The 20917-nt window shown below is 37.8% G+C and overlaps 1 protein-coding gene across 5 annotated transcripts; it reads left to right on the top strand.

Annotated features, from left to right (window-relative positions):
• The first annotated feature begins 1614 nt into the window (after positions 1-1614).
• HTATSF1 (HIV-1 Tat specific factor 1) lies at positions 1615-20917 on the top strand. 5 transcript variants are annotated; one of them, XM_045839438.1, is made up of 10 exons: positions 1615-1659; positions 2251-2491; positions 5163-5343; positions 6774-6821; positions 7289-7443; positions 9381-9544; positions 10681-10780; positions 16629-16718; positions 17603-17740; positions 18695-20917. In XM_045839438.1, the coding sequence occupies exons 2-10, from the start codon at positions 2306-2308 to the stop codon at positions 19901-19903; spliced, it is 2271 nt and encodes a 756-aa protein (XP_045695394.1). In that variant the 5' UTR covers positions 1615-1659; positions 2251-2305; the 3' UTR covers positions 19904-20917. The 5 variants fall into 5 exon arrangements, with proteins under 5 accessions (XP_045695394.1, XP_045695395.1, XP_045695393.1 ...); XM_045839439.1 differs by having other exon boundaries at positions 1629-1659; positions 2292-2491; XM_045839437.1 differs by lacking the exon at positions 1615-1659 and adding an exon at positions 1811-2064 and having other exon boundaries at positions 2292-2491.

Here is a 20917-nt window from a genome sequence, read left to right as displayed (position 1 = left end):
TTTATGAACTCACTCAGGATTGAAATGGGAGCCCGTAACACAGTGCTGAAAACAGCTGTATGCCATTTTTGGACTCATGAAGAAATATTTAGTGATGCTTAAATGATCCTAACAAAACTCATGTTATCTATACTATAAAAATGCATGCAAGTTCAGTTCTCCCATAGTCTCCAACACAACTTCATAAAATATAAATGTTATTGGAAGAACACACCCAAAACCCAAGATACTATTTAAAAATTGTTGTTATGGTGGGAAGCATCTTCACACAGCTGGTGACTAGGGAGTTAGAATGTTCAGAAACAAAGAAATGGTAGAAATAATTTCTTCTGGGATGCTTTTCCCCACCCTCAACTTTGTTTATGAACTTCATGTTTACAAATAATAGGCTTGTTATTTTTGTTATTTTTAAAAGAATTAATACTTTTAGCCCTGACTGGTGTGGCTCAGTGGATTGACACCGGCCTGCGAACCAAAGGGTTTCAGATTCAATTTCCAGTAGGGGCACATGCCTGTGTTGCAGGCCAGGCCCCCAGTAGGGGTCGCACAAGAGGCAACCACACATTGATGTTTCCCTCTTTGTCCTTCCCTTCCCCTCTAAAAATAAATAAAATAGTAAAAAATAATAATACTTTTAAACGACCTTTTTAAAAATTTTTTAAAAGTATGTGTTTTGATTTGAGAAAGAAAAAAAAGAGAAACATCAATCGGCTGCTTCCCACACATACCCTGACCAGATTTCAAGCCTTCAATCTAGGTATGTGCCCTGACCTGTAATCAAACTCCCAACCTTTAGGTGCACATTTAACGCTCCAACAGACTGAGCCATACTGACCAAGGCTAAATGGCTGTCTAACTTTAGTCTTACAAACACCAGTAAGTACAAACCACATAAAAGCTCTTTGAGGTCTCCAATAATTTTTTAGAGTAAAGGTGTCTGAGACCAAAATGAGGACTGCTATTCACCAGAATCCAGTACTTCCATCTTACTTCCCAACCACCATGAGTGTGTCTCCCCTGAGTGGTACCTGTCTTGTTGACAGCTAAGTCGCCAGAGCCTAGTACAGTGCCTTGCACTTAGCAGGGACTCAGTATCTGCCCAATTAAAATTTATACACTTCTTCATTTTCAGCGATATGTGTAATATGTGAGAAAAACAAGTTGGTTCGAGGGAAAATATCCCGTCCTAAAAGAAAGAGTAAAACAACGAAGTTAGCCAGTAAAGCTGGTGTTTACACTTGGTATTTTATATTCCAGGTTTGGAGCTTGTGCACCTCTGAATCATGGAGTACAAGAGACAAGCAACTAACTGCTACCCTCCCCAACCTCCTTTCCACAGACCCAGCCTGAGGAAGGTACCAGATAAAGCAGAGGGCTGAAGCTTGGAAAAGGCTAATCCTTCCACCCATCGCACCTTCTTCCACTCATTCACGACGATGGAAGCTCACACTACATTCTAGGATCGTAGGCTATCAAGATCAAGATGCACTAGAACCGACACCTATCCTAGGGAATCAGAAAGAAACAAAATACATGTTTCTCACACGGAGGAGGGGCCTTTGGGCAAAGGAGGTAGGGCTTTTTCTCAGCAAGACAATCCGGTTCCGTCAGCCCCAGGAACCTCCCCAAGATGGCGGCGCCCCGACATCCGCCTGCAGGGTAAGAATATTCCCATGCTTTCGGTCTGCCACCCCGGGCCGACTCAACCCTGCCTACGTCGGGACGTAGCACCCCGCGCCACTTGCCGCCCCAAGGTGGTCCGCAAAGACACCTACGCGTGGCAGCAACGCGACCCTAGCTCTCAGTCCCGTGTACTCCACGCCCAGGCCTGCGTTAGCGCTTGTTGACGCCAATGTGGGCGTGTCGGCGCGACGCGCGACGTCTTGACGTGCCGACAAGGCGACTGCGTCAGTCAGAGCGGGCTGCCGTTCTCAAGTCATTTCCTCGCGTTGCCGCGGGAGTTCGGTAGTCTCAGACCCGGTAGGCGGTGGCGGCGGCGCGCGTGCGCGCTCCCGCTGCGCTGTGGAGCCAGCGGCTGCGCCAAGGCCCGGCGGAGCGAGCCAGGTGGGCGGCGGCGCAGCCCGGCGGGGAGCTTCAGGGCGGGCGCCGGGGGCAGGCGGAGAAGGGGCAGTGCGGCTGCTGTGTGGCCCGCACTCCCGGGGGCTGCTGGGGCGCTGCGGGGAGGCGGGCCGGGGGGCGGCTGGGCGCGGGCCGAGCGCGGCCGACTTCTATTTCTCTATTCCCCTTTAGTTTTATCTCGGCCTTTTTGCGCGCTTGGTTGCTACCTGTAGGCTAAGTCGGCAAAATGAGCTGCAACAACTTGGATGGGAACAACGACTTTGATGAGCAGTTGCGAATGCAAGAATTGTATGGAGACACCAAGGACGGAGACACCCAGAAAGATCCCGATAGAGAAACCAGTTCTTTTGGACAGCCGCCAGATGACACCCCCTACGAGTGGGACCTGGACAAGAAGGCTTGGTTCCCCAAGGTAAGAGTGTGTCACCGGTGCACTGAAGAGCGGGCTCCTGGACCAGACTCATTTTCTTTGCGAGGTTTTGGGATAGAGTCCCCAATGGTAGTGGTGTTTCTTTTTGTTGTGTCTGTTGCAGAACCAATGTGTAAAGGAACATAAATCTTTAGGGGCATGTCTTAAATGTAATTTAATTATAAAGTTTTTTTATGCCTCATTAATTTTATCTGTGAAGGTCACAGTTGGTTATTACATTGGTGGCTGCTTTTTATTGCAAAGAGGAAAAACACCAAGAACAAACTTGGTAGCTATTACTTTTAGGGACCTGACCTCACTTATCCTAGGAATTCATATGTTTAGCTTATATGCTATGTGCAAAATGCAGCTTTTTATTAAAAAAAAAAACTAGCCATTTATATAGCATTACTAGTTGAACTTTACACCCCTACTTTTCTATTAAATTTTGTCCCTAGACACATATGCTTGAACCATATAACCACAGGAATATGAGTAGAGGTGCACAAAATATGGATGGACAAGATCTGTGTATATTTGTTTCAAGTATTTGGAAATTCTTAAGCATTTTATATCAGCCTAATCTCAGTAAAATAACTGATGTTAGACTTAGTTCTGTAAACTTCTCAGTAAATGTATCCTGTTAATCAGAATCTCATGGGTGGAAAAAAGGATACCAATAGCACACTAATTGACTTGCAAGCCTGTAATAACAAATTGTGTCTCTACTGTGGAACTTTAAAATTTATCTATTTCAACTTCTTCCTTTACCATTTTGTGTACGTGTATGTGCTCCAATCCCTCCAAATTGTTAAATTTACTAAAGTTGATCCTTGAACAACCTGGGTTTGAACTGGGTCCACTTAACATGCATATTTTTTTCATCTTGTAAGCAGATGACATAAACTTATGGTATCAGTAAATGTAGCACAGTACTGTAAATGTATTTTCTCTTACGACTTTCTTAACATTTTCTTTTCTGTAGCTTCATGTAGTACATATAATATACAAAATATGTGTTAATTAACTTTACGTTATCAGTAAGGTTCTAGTCAACAGTCGGCTATTAGTAGTAAAATTTTTGGGGAGTCAAAAGTTTTATGCACATTTTCAACTGAATGAGGTGTTGGCGTCCCTAACCCCTGTGTTGTTCAAGGGTCATCTGTAGTGCCAGCCCCAGTGCACCTTTGGTTTCTTCAGCTTTCTGAGTTCTTTTTAAAATACAACCAGAGACATTGAAATAAAGAACAAACTGACAATAACCAGAGGGGAGGTAGGAGGCAGTAATGGAGAAAAAGAGGGGAAGGGCCATCAAGGAACATGTATAAAGGACTCATGGACAAAGCCAAAGGGGGTAGGTTTGAGGGTAGGAGGTGGGGATGGGTGGAGCTGGAGGGGCATGGTGGGGTGAAAATGGAAACAACTCTACTTGAAACAATAAAAATACAAATTTTTTTTAAAAGCTTAAAAAATTAAAAGTATAACAAAATAATCTAATAAATATTTAAATTCAAAAAAATAGTCTGATAATACAGTAACTCATGACTCTATCTTATGCTGTGGAAACCCGTATCTCTTAAAACTTAGAGTTTAAAATTTTTCCCATTCCTATGCGTGCATAACATTGATTGGTATGAAGATATAACTACACTTCTTGCATTGCACAATTGTGCTGTTTTCCCTAAAAGCCAGGAGGATAGATGTAAGTTGAATTGTTCTTAACTTCTTTGTCAGTAAATAATAATGTGATTTAATTCAAGGTAAAGTTAAAACAAGGATTTAGATTTACTGTTGTTAGCTGCATTCTTTATATACCACATCAAAGGTCCATACTGTTCTCTTTGAATACAAATATATAAATATTCAGTGTACATACACTTTTGTGCACCTATATAGTTAAAGGAATTCTGTTGTTAGATTACTGGTTGGCTATTGGTTTATTCTGTTTTATTGTTATATGATACTCCTTTGTTACATGTTCTTGTTGCCTTAGTCAAGTAGACTATAGACAGGTAGTAATTTATAAATAAAATAACTAGAAAGGTGCCAACATCATTTGAAATATTTTAGTAGTAAAAAAACCTTAGTATTATCTCAGACTTTTGTGTGGATAATCCAGGTGCCCATGGTTTGTTTTTTATCATTTTATGCACAGTTTTCTATTTGTAGGGTGGGACAAAAGTAGGTTTGCAGTTATTAGCATGTGAAACACAGTTCATTTTTGTATTGTTTATTAATTATATTATTTTCCATATGAACAATTTTTTTAAAGATTTTATTTGTTTATTTTTAGAGAGGGAAGGGAGGGAGATAGAGAGAGAGAGAGGGAGATAGAGAGAGAGAGAGAGAGACATCAATGTGCGGTTGCTGGGGGTTTTGGCCTGCAACCCAGGAATGTACCCTGGCTGGGAATCGAACCTGGGACACTTTGGTTCCCAGCCCGCGCTCAATCCACTGAGCTACGCCAGCCAGGTCATATGAACAATTGTTTATAGGTCCACTGTATAAGGTGACTATTCTTGCATTTATACTTTGTCACTACAGTTATTTGCAGAAACACTTCTATGTTAGGGTGTATAACTGAATACCCTATAATTTAATACAGTGTAAACATTTTACAGTAGAAAATCATTTAAAAATTTTTCTAAATGTGTGTGTGGAATTTCTTGTTCAGATCACTGAAGATTTCATTGCTACCTATCAAGCGAATTATGGCTTTTCTAATGATGGCGCATCTAGCTCTACTGCAAATATACAAGATGTTAGTGCTAGCCCCACAGAGGAACCACCACAAAGAAATGCCCCTGAACCCACTGATCCCAAAAAGAGGGGAGAAAAGCGAAAGGCTGAGTCAGGCAAGTGAATTTAGCTTAAAAACATGAGTGTAAAAATTAAGTGTGTGTGTGTGTGTGTGTGTGTGTGTGTAGTTACTTTTTGGAGAATTATAATGGCTTTGAAGGAATCATTGGGACGATTTTTTAAAAAATATTTTGGTTCATATGTTGACTCTCACTACCTTATTGAGGGCATTGAGTGGGCTGTTTCAATTCTATGCTTCTGTTGCTTGCTTTACGAAATAGAGCTATTATTAAGGGATTATCAAAATTTCTATTAGTAAGGTTGTTTTTTGTACTTTTTGAATTTAAGTGAATTGAACTTAAGTCAACTTTGCTTCAGCTTGGCCATGTGTAACACAGATTGGAGTCAGAAGCAACTTAATGTGAAGGCCTAAAGTCAGTTCAAGGATGAGGGTTTTTTTTAAGGTAGTATCAGAATCTTAGCCTACATGTGGAAGCAGCCCAAGTGCCCATCAGTAGGTGAGTGGATAAAAAAAGCTGTGGTACAGTTATACAATGGAATACTACTCAGACATAAAAAAGAAGGAACTCTTACCTTTTGTGACAGCATGGATGGACCTGGAGAATATTATGCTAAGTGACATAAGCCAGTCAGAGAAAGTCAAGTACCATATGATTTCACTTATAAGTGTAATTGAATGAACAAAATAAACTAACAAATAAAATAGAAACAGACTAATTGATACAGAACAGACTGACAGCTGTCAGCGGAGGGGCAGGAGGCCGGGTGAAAAAGGAAAAGGGATTAAGCAAAACAAACAAACCAACCTTATAAACACAGACAACAGTACATGATTACCGAGGGAAAGGTAGGTGGGAGAGGTAGAAGAAGGTAAAGAGGAGATAAATGGTGATGGAAGGAAACTTGATTTGGGGTGGTGAACACACAATCGAATATACAGATGATGTATTATAGAATTGTATATCTGAAATCTATATAATTTTATTAAGTAATATCTCAATAAATTAAATTTAAAAATTTTAAAAAGATTTTATTTAGTATTTTTAGAGGAGAAGGGAGGGAGAAAAGGGGGGAGAGAAACATCGATGTGTGGTTGCCTCTAGTATGTGCCCCAACCAGGGACTGAACCTGCAACCCAGGCATGTGCTCTGACTAGGAATTGAACTGGCGACCCCTTGCTTTGCAGGATGACTTCCAACCAAATGAGCCCCAACGGTCAGGGCTCCATCATTTTTTTTTAAAAGATGAACTAACTCTCTTTCTTAAGATAGGGTTCTGAAACTAATTATGCGTCAAAAGATCCAAATACTACTTTGAAAGCCAGACAGTGGTTTGAATTAGTCTATCTTGTTCTAAGGGTAAAAGAGTTCCTGGAAGTTTTAAGACACTGCCACATTGTCAAGATATTATAATGTGACTTTTACCTTTTGTTGCATGTGTTTTATTTATTCATTTTGATTTTTAGGATGGTTTCATATTGAAGAAGACAGAAATACAAATGTATACGTGTCTGGTGCGTATACCTTTTTAAACAGATTTAGAGTAGAAAATACTTGATTTTGATATTTTTCACAAATTATTTTGTTTTCAGTTTTTCTAAAGTCTTTATTATTGTGTCATCTTTTGTTGAACTGTTTACATTAGTGAGGAATATGTTTGTTGTTTATGACCAAACTAAGAAAGATTAAGTATGTATAAATTTGCATGCCATCCTTTTTGTCTGGTTTAGGTAACTTATGGCACTTTGTCCCTTCAGATTCATTGCTACAAGGCTTCAGCAAAGCATAATTTTAATGTATGTTTGAATACATTAAAACATGAAATTTCCTCAATTCTATAGTTGTGAGATTTTGCGTACATTTGGAAAATCAAAATTATGCTCATCTAAGTTGTAGTTTTCTAATTTGTAGAATGCAAAGTAACCTTCACCTTTATTTAGATGCCTTTATACATTTAAAAAATTTGTCCTAATGTTAATAGGTTTGCCTCCAGACATTACAGTGGATGAATTTATACAGCTCATGTCCAAGTTTGGCATTATTATGAGAGATCCTCAAACAGAAGAATTTAAGGTCAAGCTTTACAAAGATAATCAAGGAAATCTTAAAGGAGATGGGCTTTGCTGTTATTTGAAGGTTAGTTATATGGTCAGATAAGTGTCTTTGATCTCCATTTTTAAGTCAGGAACCATTTTGTATAGATGATTACTAAGATGAAGAACTATTCAAAATATGATGCCTCTAAGAAGAAGAAGTGCAAGGACTACAAGCAGTTTTAGATTGTGCCTGCATGTATCACCTTGATAGGTTTTTCACTTATTCATCTAAGAAAGTAAAGTATCGGGTCAGAGTATTATGTAAGTTATATGACTGAAGTGCTTTTGTCTTCAAAGAATTCTCACTGCAAAGATCTCTTTCAGAGTGTATGCCTATAATCAATTCACAACACATTTTAAAAAAATACAGAAGGAAAGGAAGCCAGTAATATTTTATTTGCCCATTTGAATGAATTCGACCAGGGATCAGCAAACTGCAGCTCACTACTTGTTTTTGTTAGTAAAAGTTTTAGAACATGGCTGCATTCATTCATTTACCCATTTGTCCATGGCTGCTTACATATTTTAACAGCAGAGTTGAGTAGTTGCAGCACAGACCATGTGGCCCACAGAGCCTAAAATATTTATTAACTGGCTCTTTACAAAAGAAGTTTTCTAACCCCTGAGTTACACCATAAAGGAAATTATAGCTTATGCCTACTGTTTCCGAATATCTTTTAATGGGAGAGAATGGCATTAACAGAAATTTGCAGAACTATATTTATGGTATCATAAATGCACAGGAAAAGCTCAGTGTTAAAGGCACTCATCATTTCTCTGGAACACCTATCATCTTAGAAATGGGCGATACCCATTTTGCAGGGTATAAAGAGATGGGCACGACGATGACATACAAATGTCATAGAACGTGAAAATAATTGTGAAGTAAAATCAAAGTGATAAAACAGCAGTACCAACAGCACAGATGTGTTGTGTGTATACAGCATTTCAATGAAATCAGAAGGGAGTAGGATTAAGCTGACAGCCTTTTGGGAGAGAAGGTTTTGACCTAATTTTTGAACATGGTGGGAATGGGACATGGGTGTGAGCGTTATAGGAAGGTAGTTATATAATTTTCAAATGGCTAGTTTTACAAGGATTATTAAAAATCTGTGAACAGGTTCTTAGGGGTTTGATTGTATTTTAACATAAAAAGTGGGGTTTTGAGACTCTGTGTGTACAGTTTATGATCCATAAAACTGTAAGATTGGCAGACCAGTAAATTGAATCCCAGAAGGATATAGTTAATTGCTCCAGGATCTATATTATATTATGCAGCTGTGTTCAGCTGTCCTTTTGTGTTCTCTTCAGGTTCTCAGATTTTTGACTGTAGAACTGACAACTGCCCCTTTTGTAGAAGACTCAGAATCCTCAATGTGTCTAATGTACAAGCTGTCAGATAATCATTATCTACTTCCCATTATGTTAAAGACCTACATTTTAATTGGTGAACAAAAAAAATTAAAGGCTGGCTGTGCTATTCCCTGTTCCTTGAGCCATCTAGTCTTTTAAGAAGGAATATCTTAGAATTTTAAAACTGGAATGCACCTTAGAAATCATGCAAGTTCATTTGCCTTATTCTGTAGTTGAGAAATGGAGAGTCCAAGAAGCAAAACTACTCCAATAATGGTGTAATTTATTGAACAACTGCCATATGCCAGTCGCTATCCTTAATATGTATTCCATTTAATTTTGTTAGGAACCCTGTGATGAAGGCATAGTTATTCCCATTTTACAGATGAAAAAACGGGCTCAGGGAGCTTGAATAACTTGCCCAAGTTCACATGGCTGGTTGGGGGCAGCTATGTCTTGAACGCAGGTTTCCTGGTATGCATTCTAGAGTTCCTTATCCCAAAATGGTGGTTAGGTATGTTTAAATCATCATTGCATGTTTAGTCATCATTCATCTAAAAGAACTCCTGAAGTTTTATTTCAGTCTGTGCCTTGCTGACTGTGTCTTGTTTTCCCTTTTTAAAGAGGGAATCTGTGGATCTCGCATTAAAACTTTTGGATGAAGATGAAATTCGAGGCTACAAATTGCATGTTGAATTAGCAAAGTTTCAGCTAAAGGGGGAATATGATGCCTCGAAGAAGAAGAAGAAGTGCAAGGACTATAAGAAAAAGCTGTCTCAGCAACAAAAGTTTGTGTTATTTCTTTTCCTCTTTGAAAGATTTCATGTAAATATTCTGGAGTATGCTTTTGGTAATAGGCACCTAAGTTTTGTTCTATCAAATATGCCTACAAATTATTTTTAAAGAATTTTATTAGGTCATCAGAAACCTTCAGTAATCTGTACCATAGGATGATTTGGTAGCAGTGGTGTTTTTCATTTTCTGGGGTGTTCATTTATAATACATTGGGGGCTTAAATGAGATAAGACAGCTATGTCTTCGGAAGATGTTGAACATTAGAATAAATAACAGTATAAGCTTGTATACTACAGCCATTAGTTCATTTTCAATGTAGGTTGAAATCAGCTACACCAGGAGCTAAATTTTTACATACAGATTTGTAGTAGAAATTACAAATTTGAAATGATAGGTTTTTTTCATTGTATTTACTGTGTATCATATGTAGTATATACATAATGCCATCAAGTTTCTGTTAATTTATTTGTTTAATATGTGTTTTGTCATATGCTAGTTTTAAGAAATTAGCCAAAATGCTAGGTACTTTTATCAGAGTGAGTGCTGATAACACTTTTAACACTGCTTAAACTGTTGATAAAATGATCATAAAACATTTAGTTGTGATGTCCTATAGTTCTTACAGGGATAATTAAAATAGATACATATGATTTTTATAAACATCAGTAAAATTTAAGATTGTAACAATAAAGAATGAATAGTTTTATATATTTCAGTGCAGTTTATCATAATCATAAAATGCCTAAAAACCAATACAATTACATACTGGAAAATTAGCAGTTATTGAGGAATCTCATTGGAATATTTGTAACCAGACAGCAATTCTGAAGAAATATATAGGGCAGTGCATAAGTAGGTTTATAGCTGTTCATATGGAAAATAATACAAGAAATAATAATATAAGAATAAACTCTGTGTTTCATGTACTCACAATTGTAAACCTACTTTTGCCCCACCCTGTATATTTCAGGCATCTCAGATACTGGGTCCATCTTTCACCTGCCTGTTATTTTTATTCCAGAAAGTTCTTTGAATGAACTGTGACTAAAATATACATTGTTATTTTGGAATCAAACAATTATCATTATTAAATACTCAATAAAAGATTATTTCTACTTTATGACCTTAGGCAGTTGGATTGGAGACCTGAGAGAAGGGATGCGCCATCCCGAATGCGCCATGAGCGAGTCGTCATCATCAAAAATATGTTTCATCCTATGGATTTTGAGGTAGGGTACAGAATTCTTACTGATAGAAGCATTGACATGCCTTCTTTCAAGGGAGCCCAGAGCTTGCCTCCTCCCATCTTTCCTTTGTTGTGTCTTACACATTTATGTAGTCCTCAAGGTAGGAGAATGTAGTCAAGTATCAAAGCTTTCAGATTTTCCCATGTTTGCCCGTGTTCTTTTAATTGTATTGCAGGTAAGACTGTTTAATATCCATACTGTGGCCCAAAATGGCAACTACTTGGTATAGGAAATTATCAAAAATATAATCATTAAGAGATTTATGGTAGCTGCTTGTGCAGTTCAACAAGTATGAGTTTATTTTGTTGGGAAGGACCAGTTTCACATTTGGAAGTGAAAACTTCACTTTAGAACTAAAAGTTTAGTCCTTTGCCTTCTTAGGTTAGTGAAATATAGCTAATTTTTAAATATCGAAGTTTTTTTTTCCAGGATCTGATTTTTACAAAAGTCTTTAGTGGCTATTAGGTGGAGTTTATACTATTAATGTCCATGTAAAAGTCCAAGAACAACAAATGAAAGCAAATAAAGGAAGAAGAGCTACTAAAGGGGTGTAAGGAATGTGACTTGCCATCAGGGTACCTCATGTTGCATTCTGCTTCTTGTTCTTATCTGTCACTTTTGGCATAAACCAATGGGATTATTTGTGGAAGAACAATTCTTTATTATCTTCCTGGATTCTGAAACTAAATAAGTTACATATAAGAAAAAATGTTCATAATGTAAAATTCCAGGTTTACGAATGATATAGTTGCAACCAAAGCCTACCCTTGTTCCTTTCGTGCATTTAAACAGTCAAAATGGCAATTTCATTTTAGCCCCCTTACATACTGGCTCTCCAGATTGTCTGTTGAGCTCCACTTGGGTGAATAGTGATATGATCAGCTTTACTGTGCACCTGTGGAGTCTGTATATCTTTTAAGATCATTGGGAAGACACACGTGGTCTATTCATGATTTTTTATGTGTCTTCTGACTAAAGTACTGAAGAACCTTGAACATGTGGCTTAGTGGGTTGAGCATCGTTTCACAAAGTGAAAGGTCACTGGTTCAATTCCTGGCCAGGGCACATGCCTGGGTTGTATGTTCCATCCCTGGTTGGGGGCACGTGCAAGAGGCAACTGAGCAATGTTTCTCTCCCTCTTTGTCTCCCTCCCTTCCCCTCTTTCTGAAAAAATAAATATTTAAAAAAAAGAAATATTCAATATATCAGAGCTGCTTTAGACTTACAGTGATAATGAGGTATGCTTAAAAACACATGTACACATGCACACTAAATGTGTTTTGAAATGCAGTCCTTGCCAGTTGGGCTTTAAAAGGAATTCATAGATGGATCGTGGTATCTAGTCTACTAGGTACAACTCCAGAATTGCCTAAAATTCCTATCATTTTACCCCACTAGTAAATTACTGTTTTTTTAATTATGAGACCTATTAATATTTATGGCTTGAAGTCCTTAATTCACATATTCCATACTCCTAACACTTCAATGTGGAACATAAGTGCAAACCTAATTGAGAGTATCTGGAACCTCAGCAAGTAGGAGTCTGTTATGTTAATTACATTGTTTTTTTCTTTCTGCTTCCACCTCCTGCCTTGCTCATTGAGACACCTTATTTGAGTTTAGCTATCACCCTGGCCAGACATAGCTTTTCTACCTTAACAAATATTCTTTCTTCCAAAAAGCCACATTTATTCTACCTTGACTCCTAGAAATCCCCTCCAGTGAATATTTTTAAGAATAGAAGTTTCATGCTTATAAATTCTTGATGGTTTTGAAACAAAAATATCACCCTTACTGGTTTAGTGTAAATTTTGAGAGTTATACAGCTTTTATATTATCCCACTTTGTTTCCTTCATAGCATTTATTATTGTCTGAAATAATTAGATCTCCTCTATTAGAATGTGAGCTCACGAGAGCCAGGGCTCTATCTTGTTTGATGGCTGTTACTATTCCCCATGTTTAGAATTGGGCCTAGCACAGAGTAGGCTCTCATTATGTACTTATTAATAGGCGCTTGGTATTTATATGAAGAAAAGGTGAATGAATAATTGAATGAAACCACTGTTACTCACAAGGCAGAGTATTTTTCATTCCTAGATGGATAAAACATTTTCTGTTTAGCATCTTCGCAAATAAAGGAAAGTGTCCTTTTTAGGCACTTATGCCACCAAGGCTGGGAGAGCAGTAGTGGACTTCAGTTTCTTCACATAGAGAAAACCTTGGTGCTGTCCTTGTTTGCCCACCTGTCTTGACCAAGGTCTTATGTGGTCTGCTGAGCTTGATGAGAGCCTGTCAGTCAGAGTGACTGCAGACAATCTTATTTTTTGTTCAGTGTCTCTGGATGAACCTCAAAGTGTATCAATGTAGATCTGTCTGAAATAGTAGACTCTAGCTTCATGTGGTTATTTAAATTTAAATAGATTTAAATGACATAAAACTAAAAATTTAATTCCTCAGTTGTACTGGCCACAAGTGGCTAGTAGCTACCATACTGGATAATGCAGATACTCGTTTCTGTCACCACAGGTAGTTTCGCTGGACACCGTTGGCATAGACATTATATAACTCATTGTAGACCTGTTCAACAGGAAAACCTGGTTTCATTGGACGTTTTGAGGGATTGTTTGATTTGACTGGTGATTCTATATTAATTTTAAGAATGGACATCATCACCCTGGCTGGTGTGGCTCACTGGGTTAAGCACTAGCCTGCAAACCGAAGGTTCATGGGTTTGATTCTTGTTGAGGGCATGTACCTGGGTTGCAGGCCAGGCTCCAGTTGCCTCAGTGTTACGGTCACACATCATTGTTTCTCTCCCTTTCTCCCTCCTTTCCCCTCTCTCTAGAAGTAAATAAAATCTTTAAAAAAGAATAAACATTATCACTGTGCTTTGTACTGAAAACAAAAACTGAATTCTTGAGTTACCTGGGGTGTGAAAAAGAAGTTAGATTTGGGGAGTGGAATATATTTTTCTTCCAAATAGGTGACCAGTGTTGGAAGCAAAATACCTAAAAATAGTCTTTGGTATCAGGATGAACAATGTGAAGGTTAATATTTTTAATGTAACTTCAGAGGGTTTTCAGTATTTAATTCAAAGCCTTATTTTAAAATTTTTGCCTGGCAAATTTGAATACCAAGAAATGAAGAATTAAAACTCAGGTGCAAAGGTAGGTTTCTCACTGTCTATAACACTACTGTCCAATGGAAATATAATGTGAGCCACATGTGTAATTTAAACTTTCCTAATCGCCACAGTAAAAATGTAACATGAAAGAGGGGAATTTTTTTAAAAAAGATTTTATTTATTCATTCTTAGAGAGAGGGGAAGGGAAGGAGAAAGAGAGGGAGAGAAACATCAATGTGTGGTTGCCTCCTGCGCACCCTCTGCCAGGGACCCAGCCTGCAACCCAGGCATGTGCCCTGACTGGGAATCAAACTGCAACCCTTTGGTTCATAGGCCCATGCTCAATCCACTGAGCTACATGAGGGGAAATTTTAATAATGGATTTTGCTTAGCCCAATCTATCCAAAATAATGTAATTTCAGCATTACTCAAGATATTAATGAACTATATTGTATTTTTCCCCCTTTGGTACTAAAGCTTCAGCATACAATGTTTGTTTCACACCTGTAACACAACTCGATTTGGACTAGTGACATTTCAAGTACTTAACCAGCCACATGTCATTAATGGCCACCATCTTGGACAGTGTAAGTTTAGGTTAGAAAGAAATAAGAAATGTGGCCTATTTTTTGCTAGGAAAACAAAACACTACACCACCCTGGAAAGTTATGAGCATTGCACCCTGCAGGAGGGTTCAGTGTATCAGTCTGATTTTAGTCTCTGGTCTGTTGCTTGCAAAGTGTTGTCTTTAGAAAATTTCCATGCTTAGGTATGTTCGGGAGTTTTCCTAGACCAGGGGATTATTAATTATCTTTAAGCTTCAGGATACTATAAAGCAGTGAAGATACATTAATTATTTTCAAACTGGTATAACTGAAAATGGAGGTCTGGGAAGACTGGCAAAAATTTGATATCCTCGTAGGAAAAGCATTAGACTTTGATATAGAAATAAAGGCAGTGTTCCCCTCCTCCCCCAGTGGAATCACACTTAAATTGTTAAGTATTTTGAAACAGGTTTTGTTTGTTTTTAATATAATCCTGGTTTCTCTTAGTGAATAAAATAGAAGTGTTAGGAATAGTTTATGAAACTTTGCAAAGCTTTTATCAACTTTTCACTATATGTAAAAGACAGTGCTATGTTCTGTGAGGCACAGAAAACTCATGTAAACATGATTCCTGCCTTCGGAAGGCACACAGTCTGCTAGGAGCTAACCACACATGCGCGTACTGAAAAGCCACCACATGACTTTACCAAATGACTTTTATGCTCCATTCCCCATTCCTTTCAGTTCTGATAATTATATATAAAACAAATTGGCCTCTTTTCCAAAATTAGAATTTATAAGTGAGGGAAATCCAGAGTCCTCCCAGCTGTAGTTTCAGAAGCCACCGATTTATAGGATATTTTTTATTTTAAGTTTTATTTTAATGACTGCTTACCAGGGTTTTTTTTTTGTTTTTTTTGTTTTTCTTTTTTGTTTTGTTTTGTTTTGCCTTTTGAGAGAACTGTAGAAGGGGAAAAGCTACTTTTTGGATTTTTTTGCATTTTTTTGTTGTTGATGAGGAATATAAAAACCTCTGAGTTAGATGAATTTAAATGTTTTCTAAATGTATGTCTTGTACTTCAATAGAAATTCCTGGGTGGGCCCTGACTGGTGTGGCTCAGTTGGCTGGGCATCCTCCTGTGAAGCAAAAGGTCACCAGTTTGATTCCCAGCTTCAGGACACATGCCTGGGTAGTGGGTTTGGTGCCAGATTGAGAGGCAACTAATCTATGTTTCTCTCTTGTGTCCGTGTTTCTCTCCCTCTCTGCCCCTGTCTCTAAAAATAAATAAATAAAAATATTTTAAAAAAATCCTAGGTAGGATATACTTGTTTATACTTGCATGTAGTTGTAATTCAAGCTGACGATGTAACATTTATGAGTCTTTTTCATGCATAGAGACTTGGTGAAAGATTTCTTAATTCCTACAGGAAATCTTAAAACCTTTTATTGGTGGGGGGACATGGAGGCAGGAGGGGTTGTCCACCTGAACTGAAGCAGCAGTGTTTGAATATTTTTAATAGATTTTAGTTTCAAGAAAGCAACAGCTAAAACATGTTTTGTTGTGTGCTTAATACCAGCTCCTTATTTGTGTGGCTCTGGTGCAATGTGTAGGAGACAAGATGAACAGGAATCTTTATAAAGGAGGTTTACTCTGTGAGTTAAAATAGAATCTTGGAAACACAACAAACAATCTTAGAACATTTAGTCAGTAAAAGGGATGTATCTTTCTCCATTGAAACATTTCTGTAAATAGGAATCTGTGCAAAACAGAAAGCAAAGGGCTCTCATTGGCACAGTCATTCATGGCCATGCAGTGTCTGACTTAATATGTGCCACAGGACTCCTCCTGCTTTTAGAACTGCTGTTATTTGGGATTTCCAGTCCACTTCCCTTCTCTGCCATTGTACACTCCTACTGCTGCCTCCTGTAGCTGCCCATTCGCTCTGTCTTAAAAGCAGGGCAGACCTGTGGTAGTACCAGCAGTCATGGAACTTTAAGTTCATTTGATTTTTATTTTATTTTAAATTTTGTAGACTACAGATAAACATAACTGAGCAAAACCTTTTTTTATTTGTTGGTATATCAAAGCAAGAAATTCAGTTCTCTGGATTTGTATTTAAAGAAAGGGGCAAACTCGTTTGAACCATGTATTTTTGCAGGATGATCCACTGGTGCTGAATGAGATCAGAGAAGATCTTCGAGTAGAGTGTTCAAAGTTTGGACAAATTAAGAAGCTCCTTCTATTTGATGTAAGTTGATGACTTGGACATTTCTAAAGCAATCATTCTTCCAGTTAAAAGTTATTACCAGAAGTCAGTATGCCCCAAATTTTAGATTGTTTTTATATAGTAGGTCTATTTGGTGGTAGTCACCTGTTAGCAATAACTAGATGGACATGGATTATAAGTCAAGACTTTGATAGACTTGGAATGCTGTGATTAGTTCCCTTTATCATCACTCTAGAGTATCTGATCAGGTTAAGAAAGTATAAGAAAAATGTGTCAGATCTTACATTTTCATGCTTATCCACATTTACCCCCTCTTGAATGATTCTTCTCCTCTATATTTGGAGAAGAACAATTAAGAAAAATATATTTTCTTGTATGTTCCCCTTCTCACCCTTTTTTTACTTCCAAAATTGATGCATAATGAAAAAAGAGTCACTGTTTATTGTGTACTACAAGCTACTTTACGTGTTACCTCATTTAATCCTCAATCTTTTGAGGTAGGTGGGTACTATTATACCCATTTTACAGATGAGGATACTGAAAGTTTAGAGATTGAACACCTTGCCCAAGGTCACTCAGCTGTTAAGTAGCAGAGCCAGGATTGAATCCCAGGGCTGTTCAACTTTAGAGTCTCCATTTAGAGTCTATGCTGTCTTGCCTGTGCTAGACAGTGTTGTCAGCAGAAACATTTCCAAGGACATCATGTTTCATTCTTGCTAAAAACAAGCTAAAGAAAAGGCTAGCTGCATGTCACTGGATGGGGTAAAAGGGCAGAAAGTCTTCATATATAGAATCTTAACTCACATTATCAGAAAGAACACTGCTACTTAACTGCTTAGTCAAATGTGTATGTTTTATTTTGAATTTTCTCATTTATTTCTTCTTTTTGTTCCTTATCTTTTTAGAGACATCCAGATGGTGTAGCCTCTGTATCCTTCAGGAATCCAGAGGAAGCTGATCATTGTATTCAAACCCTTGACGGACGGTGGTTTGGTGGCCGCCAAATCACTGCCCAAGCATGGGATGGAACTACAGATTATCAGGTAAATTCTGCAACTGCCAGGGGAACATAGTTTGTTACCAACAAATACTGATCTAGCCGTCCTTCAGATAATGTTTGGATTTCATTTAATCTGTGAAATATTATAGTAGCACTTTTAAATAATACTTACCACTCAGAGCATAGAAAGCAAAATGTTCAGCCTTTCAGTTTATAAGTGTAAATTTGAGGCTTGTTCAGTATAGTGATAAGAAAAGGACATGTTAAACCAAAAAATGTTTCTCTTTTTTTGTCTGTCCTAAAGTACAGGCAGAGTTCAAATATTAACTTTTTCATTAATGAGACATTTCTGCAGTATTAGAGTGTTGGGCATTTATTTAAATGATCCTAAGATCAACTCTAGTAAATCAAGATATAAAGTTTTTAGAGCATTGTTCTGATATGCCAAGGTTGTGGGTTCAATCTCTGGTCAGGGACAATAATAATAAACCAGTGAACGAATAAATAGGTGGAGCAGCAAATCAATGTCTCTTTCTTTCTCTCTTTCCCTTCTCTTCCCTTCCCTTCCCTTCTCTTCTCTTCTCTTCTCTTCTCTTCTCTTCTCTTCTCTTCTCTTCTCTTCTCTTCTCTTCTCTTCTCTTCTCTTCTCTTCTCTTCTCTTCTCCTCCCTCCCTCCCTCTCTCCCCCCTCTCCCCCTCTCCCCCCTCTCCCCCCTCTCTCCCTCTCTCCCTCTCTCCCTCCCTCCCTCTCTCTCTGTCTCTTTCTCTCTTTCTCTCTCACTTTCCCTCTCTCCCTGTCCCCCATCTCCCTCCCTCCCTCCTTTTTACCCCCCAAAACTAAAATGATGTAAAATTTTGAAAACCAAAGATAGGAAATTGCTTTGATTTCCTAAGCAGTGCCTTATAAAATCAGGATACTTTTATCAGTATTAGAAATGTTCAGAGATACAACTTTCATCTTAAAACTTATTTTAATGGTAATTTTCATTTATGCACAGGTGGAGGAGACCACAAGAGAAAGGGAGGAAAGGCTGAAAGGATGGGAGGCTTTCCTCAATACTCCTGAGGCCAATAAAGGTCTTCAGCGTTCAAATTCCATTTGTGCTTCAGAAAGAGCAGGGCCTTCTAGAGTAAGGCATTTTTCAGAGCACCCCAGCACATCTAAAATGAATGTTCAAGAAGCTCCAGCTGAAGTGGAATTTGAAGAACCTATAGATGAAAAGAAGTTTGAAAAAACAGAAGATGGGGGAGAATTTGAAGAAGATGGTAAAGAAAGTGGCCCCCAAAAAGAGGAAGAAGGTTGCCTCCAAAAAGAATTTGAAGGTGGCTGCCTTGAAAGAAAGTCTGAGAAAGACTGCCCCAAAAGAGAGCACGAAGACCTTGAAAGAGAGTCTGGAGAAGGCAGTCCCAAAATAGAGTTTGAAGAGGGTGGTCCTAAAGAAGAGTCTGAAATGAATGGCCGTGGAAGAGAATCCAAAAAGAAGCGGCTCAAAAATGATTTTGAAGAGAATGGCCTTGAAAAGAAGTCTGAGGAAGATGGCCCCAACAAGGAGTCTGGAGAAGAGAATGGCCCCCAAAAGGAGTTTGAAGATGAGTCAGAAAGAGAATCTGAAGAAGACTGCCCTGAAAAGCTGTTCGAAAATGGCTCTGAAAAAGAATTTGAAGAAAACGGCCTCAAAACAGAGCTCGATGAGAATGGCTGTGACAAGGAGTTTAATGAAAACGTGTTCGAAAAAGAGTTAAAAGAAAATGACTCTGAGAAATCAGAATTTGATGATGATAGCTCTGAAAAAGTGTTTGAAGAGGAAGGCTCTGAGAGAGAGTTTGACAAAGAATCTGATGAAAAGGAAGTAGAGGAAGATACATACGAAAAAGTTTTTGATGATGAGCCTGATGAAAAAGAAGATGAAGAAGATGCTGATGAAAAGGAGGAAGATGATGGAGATGAAAAGATGTTTGAATACTCAGATGAAAAAGAAGATGAAGTAGATGCAAAGGAGGGTGAAGAAGAAGGTATAGATGAAAACATGTTTGAAGATGATTCCAATGAGAAGTTGTTTGATGAAGATTCCTGTGAGAAGTTGTTTGATGATTCTGATGAGAAAGGAACTGTGGGTGATTTGGGGAATGTTCAGGAAGAAGGGGCCCTGTCCACAGGCAGCAGCTTTATCCTCAGCAGTGATGATGATGATGATAATGATATTTAATCCCTTAAATTTACTTTTGAGGGCTGTTCCTCGATCTACATTTTGCCTATGCTCCAGGGTAATTACTAGTAGTGTTAACATGAACATGTGCATAGTAGTAAGATGCCATCGGATTAATGAACATTTTCATTGTTTCCTATACCTAATGATTTTAAATATATGTTAATTGGCTCTTAAGTTGAAACTTAATAGTATAATGCAAGTAAACTGGATACTCATCCTTTGTCAGATTTGTTAAATGCATGCAGAATATTTTTTAAAGTATTCTGATTGAATTTTGTGATATTCAAAAATAAAAATAAGTTGTTAATATGCAGAAACTGAAAACTGGACTTGAGTTAAATTGCATTTTAAATTCTTGCTATTGCTTTATTCATACCTAAGTTTAGTTTTTTTAAGGATTTGAAAAATCTCATAGGAATCTCCTTGCTTCTAGCTTATACTACTCCTTAGGTCCCTATTTCTCCTCTCTAAACCAGAACATGTTACTGAACTTATAAGGTAAACAGCACTTAGGAGGTTTTTTCCTGCCCAGTCCTTGAAAGTTACTTTTGTTTTCCTTTCTACCTTCTTTTCATGATAGTTGATTAGTAGATGTGCAAGAGTGAACTTGCTGAGCTTTACAGCTTCCACTACTGAAGATACAGAGAAGGAGATTAGAATTGTAACCTATGCTGTATTATTTGGGCCCCTTTAGAAGTTGATTGGAGGTCTGGGACCTCTCCCCAGAAAAGTGTACACACTACACAACTTTTTGTATACAGTTTTTAGAGGTTCCTGGATCCCCTAGAGTTTAAGAATGTTATCATTCATACTTCAATTTTGTGTTCTTGTTTTTGTTCTAGAATGGTGCCTAGTACTGTGATAAATTGTGTAGTCCCAATAAAATGTTGGGTCTTTCTTGCTTATGCTTTCCAAATTTAGTATTGATGAATTGACTTCTGATGTAGCATTAAGAAGTTATTCTCATAAATTAGAATCATTGAAATAAACTGCATTGATGCTTTTTCATTA

This window comes from Phyllostomus hastatus, unplaced genomic scaffold (assembly GCF_019186645.2).
Source record: "Phyllostomus hastatus isolate PE091 unplaced genomic scaffold, TTU_PhHast_1.1 phas_contig_30, whole genome shotgun sequence".
NCBI classification, from domain to species: Eukaryota; Metazoa; Chordata; class Mammalia; order Chiroptera; family Phyllostomidae; genus Phyllostomus; species Phyllostomus hastatus.
The sequence above is the reverse complement of the archived record's forward strand: the minus strand, read 5'-3'. Positions and strand labels throughout refer to the sequence as shown.

Bases quoted from the DNA above. Each gene is read 5' to 3' on its own strand.
- HTATSF1 (XM_045839438.1), top strand. From the start codon at position 2,306: ATGAGCTGCAACAACTTGGATGGGAACAACGACTTTGATGAGCAGTTG. The intron at 7,444-9,380 runs GTTAGTTATATG...CCCTTTTTAAAG, and splicing joins GGCTTTGCTGTTATTTGAAG to AGGGAATCTGTGGATCTCGC. The intron at 17,741-18,694 runs GTAAATTCTGCA...ATTTATGCACAG, and splicing joins ATGGAACTACAGATTATCAG to GTGGAGGAGACCACAAGAGA.